General features: G+C 36.7%; 1 protein-coding gene across 1 annotated transcript; it reads left to right on the top strand.

The window, feature by feature from the left end:
• Window positions 1-1253: 1253 nt before the first annotated feature.
• mrps16 (mitochondrial ribosomal protein S16) lies at window positions 1254-3704 on the top strand. Its single transcript, XM_087800750.1, has 4 exons — window positions 1254-1375; window positions 1569-1599; window positions 2919-3185; window positions 3462-3704. Exons 2-4 carry the CDS (start codon window positions 1587-1589, stop codon window positions 3587-3589), a joined length of 408 nt encoding a protein of 135 aa, XP_087656876.1. The 5' UTR covers window positions 1254-1375; window positions 1569-1586; the 3' UTR covers window positions 3590-3704.
• The last annotated feature ends 3008 nt before the right edge of the window (window positions 3705-6712 follow it).

Consider the following 6712-nt stretch of genomic DNA (forward strand, 5'->3'; position numbering starts at 1 on the left):
TCCAATGACATTAATGGAAAATTAGTAGTTTCTAATTCTGAGACTGTATTTGTTAGTTTTTATGATGTATAAATTGTTTAAAGGCCTCTAGTACAGAATTAATTTAATATCATAGGTTTAGTTTAAAATAAATTATTAGAAAGGTTTTTTTTTTCATTATTTGCTTTTTATTATTAGTATTATTCGTTTCTTTATTGTGAAATGTAATACTATAAAATACATCTGATTTAAATGTAAATTTTGATCATTCTTCACACATTAATAAGAAAAAAAAGACTACAACACTATAAGTGAGGTGATAGAAAGGATGTTTTATTTATTTTAACATCGTTTTTAAATAATAACTAAAAATACTGTTTTATTTAATACATGTCTTTATGTATATCTTGAGCTGAACCCTTTGATGGATGTTTAGTCACAACAGTCACAATAAAGATGGGAGCTGCAGGATAGATGCAATAATCCTCCTGACAGAAGTTTAACTTGCAGTATTATCATTATAAATCCTGTCCTAGAGAGTTGTTCAACCTTTTTAAACATACTTGACATCAATTTCACTGTTTGCACGCGAGAAATGAATCAACCAGTGTGAAGATTGTGTTTGCGTTTAGACACATTTCATTTGCCGTACAGATCAGAAGTGTGTGTCGTGTCTTGTTATTGCTGCATATAAATGAATCAAATAAATAGAAAAGCAAACACTGTATCTTATTATTATACACAGTCACCCAATGGACTACTTTAAGCAGTGCTAAAACATTTAGTAAATTAAACTGATTTCACTTTTAAATGTTCTCAAATGTAGTTGGACTTTGAAGTATTTATTTTCCATATTTCTAGGAAGCTCACAAGAGATTCATAATAATAATGATACGATATTACAATACAGTACATTCTTTATTACATTTTGCAATCTTTATTACCTCTCAATACGTTTAAAACAAACAAATAATTATGTTACATAGAAAGGCGTTCGAGTAATGACCATTACTTACTTACTTACTTACATACGTTGTTAGTACCAATGAGGCATTTCAAACTATTTATTGTTTACCCAAAAGGTTATATTGCTTAATTAAAATATTTGCCAATGGAGAGAAACATTACATTTTTAAAGTGATTTAAAAAAATACGATCAATCTACTGGGTTAAAAAAATAATTGATGAAGAAAATACGATTGTCAACCGCAGTGAGATCATTGTACAACACCGCCATCCAGTGGCGGAAACATGTCACGATTCTAACGTGAAGCAGTCTACGTAACATCCGGTGCAAACATGTCTGCGCCCTGACAAAAGTCACATTTCATACAAGCAACATAAACACGTTTTTTCTGTTGGATTTGAAACAACAGAGAAGCTCGTCGAGACAACAGTGAGTACACGAATCTCTTTATATGTGGCGTTTGCAGTTTTAATACTAAGCGAGTAGTTAAGGCACATGTGTATGTGACTAGCATGTTGCTAATGCTTATTTGTCACAGCGATCACACGAATGTCAACAACGTTTCTATAGTGGAAACTGTTTATAGTTCAACTTAGTTTAAATGATTTTATTTCTCTTTCAGGAAGATTCCGGTGCCATTATGGTTCATTTAAGTAAGTACTAAACCACCTCAGTGTCCACTGTACTTGATTCATTCATTTTATAATTCTTAGTTTCTATCGTTGCTGAACTGAAAAAAGACACTAAACATTCAAACACTCACTGAACGTCTTAAACAAAGGATGCTCGAGAAAATTGAATGAAACTATTTAAAAACATGATCAGTTAAAAGGCTGGTTCATCGAAATCCATGTGACATTATTGTATAAAATACTGATAAGTTCAGTGACTTTGAATTTTATAGAATTTAGAAGTATGATTCCTTTTTTTAAAAAATAACATTAAGTTTTTTAACATGAAAATAAAATATTTGCGCTGTGATTTCTAGTTGTACACATAGGTTTCCAAATATAAAAAAATATATAAAACATTTTTATTCGTTTCATGATGCTTTTCAATAATTAATAAATTTAAAACAGACTGGCCATTCAACATAATGTAGACATAGAGGTTTTTTCAATGAAAAATTAAAGGTAAAAATGCATTACCATAACAAGGGTTATGGTTTTTAGAATGAGCTACATTTAAGTAAGTAAGTAATTTTTATTTGTATAGCGCTTTTCCAGACCAGGGTCACAAAGCGCTTAAACAATCAAAACAATATTCAATAAAGTATATACTTTAAAGATCAAGATAAAACTGATAACACAACAGGAGTTCCAGAAAATCAAGGAAAAGCCTGAACAAATAGAAACGTCTTAAGATGTTTCTTAAAGGAGTCAGTAGACTCCATCAAGCGCAAAGAAAGAGGAAGATTGTTCCAAAGCTTAGGAGCAATAAATATCAATACTGATAGTATAACATGATTGATAAATGGCCTAGTTAAATATTTCTTTTTATGAAAATCAAACCGTTAAAATTTGTAGTTCTGTTAAAATTTAAAACGGTACAAAAGATGTAAAGAAATGTGTGGCCACAAGCTGAAGAATAAATCAAGAAGGCATAAGAAATGTAAAAGAAATATCCCTTCCTTTATTCTCCTTTTTTTTGAATGACAGTATTGTTTAGTTTTTATTTAGTGTTAATAAAATTTGTCTTTCCTTCGTTTTTATGTACAAAAAAGTAACATTTTATACATGCTAGAAATATATTCATTCGGGAATTTTGAGGGTGATTCAGTTATTACGAAAGAGAAGGTAAAGGTCACTTTAGCTACACCTACTTGAATCATAGGTGTCACACTCATGCTTGTTATAGCACACATTTACAGGCAGTCATTCTTTAAAAAAATATGTGTTAATATAGCTGGTTTTAAAAGTCTCTTCAACTATTTAAAGAAGTATAAAACATGTTCTCTGTGTTTCCTCGACAGCCTCACGCCTGCTAGCAAAATACTATAACGGCCATGTTGTCATCAGATTGGCTCTTGCCGGCCACCATCAGGCCAACAGACCCTTTTATCGCATCGTGGCGGCTTTGAATAAACGGGCCAGAGATGGCAAGTACTTCGAGCAGCTGGGCACCTACGACCCCCTTCCCAACATCTACAACGAGAAGCTGGTGAGCTTCAACTACGACAGGATCAAGTTCTGGATCGGGCGCGGCGCTCACCCGACAAATCCAGTGGCTAAACTTCTAGGTGTGTATTCAAAACTAAACAATGTTTCACTCGGAGAACAAGCATTGCTCAACAGATTTTTAATCGGGATTTCTTTGGTCAAGGTGGGTCATCGTTACAGGAAATGATGTTTGAGTTTGTTTTATAACGATTAATTTTGAGTGGCATCAACCATGAGCTTTAATGGTTATTCACTTCATGGTCATCTTTTTATGTTTTCTATTATTAACTGGACAGTGAAATCATCTGCTCCAGGATCATGCACAACCTTTTAAGATCCTTGATTTCTTTCGTCAGGGCTGGCTGGGTTTTTTCCTCTACACCCCATGACTATAACAGAAATGGAACGCCGTAGAGCCAAAATGGAGCAGGAGGCTGCAACAGAAACCAGAACAGAGGAGGAGGAGGAAGAAGCCGAAGCTTGAGTCACGAGGACAGGACTGTTTTTGTTTAACTTGTGTGTTTGCTTATTTCATGATGTATATTATCCAAACTACTCTGTGTGATCGAATATAAAATGCAATGTTGGACACGTCTATCCGTACTTGTTGTTGTCATGTGCTGTCATGTGTTGGGGAAGATGTGTGGAGGGTGAGAGTTATAATATTCCCTCTGGAACCATTTGCTCGGTAGAGGAAGACTTCAACATTTGAAACACATGAGTCAGGAAAGTTCAATTCAATTTTATTTCAAGTGTCTCATCATAACAAAGTTATCTCAAGACACTTTACAGTTGAAGTAAGACTATAGTGGAGAAAGGAAAAACAGATCCAGCAACTCAACAATGAGTAAAGCACAGTGTGGCGTTGGCGAGGAAAAACTTTTTTAAAAGGCAGAAACCTCGAGTAGAACCTGACTCATTGTTGACTGCCTCCTGCTGTGACCGGCTGGGAGGAAGGAAAGGGGGGGTGTAGACAGATAGACGGAGATCAGAGTGAGGGAGGATACAGTGAGAGAAAAGAGGAGAGTATAAAAGAGTCCATGGAGGTGCTGGAAAGAACTCTGGATCCAATGACGTGGTGTAGGTCCTGGATCAGCAGTAGCTCTGGAGGTGGAGTCCTGGTGCTCCGGGAGAGAAATAAAAAGTGTGCACAGGTGATGAATGTAATGCAGGAAAGGGAGGATATACAGAGTTCGGTGTCTTAAACTCCTCCAGCAATCTAAGCCTATAGCTAAGATAAACAAAAACCTTCAGGCAGAGCCCGAATCAGTCCTAACTATAGGCTTTATCAAAAAGTAAGGTTTTAAGATTGTTTTTAAACATAGAGAGGGTGTCCACAGACAAGGGGCTCTGGCCTTGGCTCCAAATCTACATTCAGAGATTTTTGGTATAACTAATCCGATCAGAGTTTAGGGATCGTAAGGTCCTAGAGGGTTGAAAAGTGTGGATTAGATCTTTAATGTATGTTGGTGCTAGACCATGTGAAGCTTTATAGGTTAAGAGAAGGATTTTAAATTGTATTCTAAATTCTACAGGAAGCCAATGTAGGGAAGACAGCACAGGGGAAATGTGTTCACTCTTAGTCTTAGTCAGGATAAAGCTGCAGAGTTCTGAATGAGCTGAAGAGTTCTGAGAGACTTCTTAGAACATCCTGACAGAAGAGAGTTACAATAGTCCAGCCTGGAGGTTATAAAAGCATGGATGAGTTTCTCAGATGCTTTACAGTGGTGCTAGTAGCAGGAGCAAGTCCATTCTGGAAAGCTAGATCATTAGTTAATGATTGTCTGAGACCAGTAAAAGGAAGTTTTTGGTCATACAGGACTTTATATCTGTAATACAGGACTGTAGTTGTGTTAGCTGATTTCTTTCATCTGGCTTCATGGACAAGTAGAGTTGGGTGTCATCAGCATAACAGTGAAAGTTTATAGAGTGTCTTCTAATCAAGTCCCCTAGTGGGAGCATATAGATTGTGAATAGTATTGGACCAAGAACAGAACCTTGTGGGACACCATAGCTGACCTTAGAGTGTGTCGATGAGAGGTGGTTGACATGTACATAGTGCTTTCTATCCGACAGGTAGGATTTAAACCAGTCTAGAGCAGTTCCACATATGCCTATATGGTTTTCTAACCTCTAGAAGAATCTGGTGGTCAACGGTGTCAAGCATGCAGCATCGATGCAGATCAAGAGTTGCCCTTTTAATATGTTTGACCTTCGAAATTTCTTACCTCAGATGCCAATACCTGGCAAACTTCTTTGTTTAATTGCAGCAAATTGCTAAATAGAAAAATAGAAAATTCTCAATTAATGTACACTCTATACACTTGACTGAAATGCAGACATTTTTGCTAATGTATTTAAAAACTGAAACATCATATGGTCACAAGTATTCAGAACCGTGACGCTCGTATTTAACTCAATTTCTTCTGATACTCCCTCGGATGGTTCTCACAAAGGAATCCATCTGTGTTTAATTAAACTGACTGGACTTTATCAGGAAAGACACACCTGTCTGTAGAAGACCTTACGCCTTCAGTGCACGTCAGAGATCAATGGGAATTATAAGGGCGAAGGAACTGCACTGAAGAGCTAAGAGACAGGATAGTGGCACAGATATGGCCAAAGTTACAAAATAATATTAGCTGCCCCCTTAAGGTTCCTAAGAGCACTGTGGCCTCCATACTCCTTAAGACTCACAGAGTTATCCAGGAAGAAAAACCTCTTCCAAGACCTCAGACTGGGCAGAAGGTTCACCTTCCAACAAGACAATGACTTGCATAAACATGACAAAGGAGTTTCTTCGGATCAGCTCTCGATTAGATAAACTTTATTGATCCCTCTGGAGATCAATGATAAATGATTGACCCCACCAGCCATAACCCTGATCAAAACACAATGGAAAAGAAAAAAAAGTGTGAAAATGGAAAGGTGTCTGAGTTTAATGGGCTTCGCTCTCTTAACCTGTTGTTCGCCCAGATTTCATACCGTAACTTAATAAAGTAATAAGTTCAAAACATTTTCGTGATGAGAGACTAACTTACTTACTGCATCTTGGAGAGGAAGACTTCAACATTTAAAAGATGTTGACCTTTAAGAAGAGTGAAACGACCTCACAATCATTTACTCAAGAAGAACAAGATAATTGATTTTAATCAAGAAGAAGGAAAAAAATGAATGCGTAAGAACACATGTTTAAAGCTCACCACAAATTTCGGGAATTTTCTATTTGTTTTTCTGTTTTCTTGTATTGACTAACACTTACGTGTCCACTCCACATGACTGACTGACCACGTTTCGATTGACAAAGCTGGAATCCACCGCGCCCTCCCTTGTAATTTGCTCGCCGTTATGGCAACAGGTGTCAACAGAAAAGCTCATTGTCCAAGGTCACGCGATCACTGATGATCATTATCCCGAAATTGGAATCCGAATTCATTTCCAGAATGTACCATGAATTAGATCAGCCACTATTGTTGCATAGCAGCAGCACTGTCATGATGGACTGAAATTGATCTTTGACACCGCGTTTGAACTCGTATGAACAAACACCGTCCCAGTTACAAAGGGCAAGAGACGGGCGAGACCCTGGACACTCCATCATAGGGCA

The sequence above is a fragment of the Callionymus lyra genome, chromosome 10, assembly GCF_982586985.1.
Source record: "Callionymus lyra chromosome 10, fCalLyr1.hap1.1, whole genome shotgun sequence".
Taxonomy (NCBI): domain Eukaryota; kingdom Metazoa; phylum Chordata; class Actinopteri; order Syngnathiformes; family Callionymidae; genus Callionymus; species Callionymus lyra.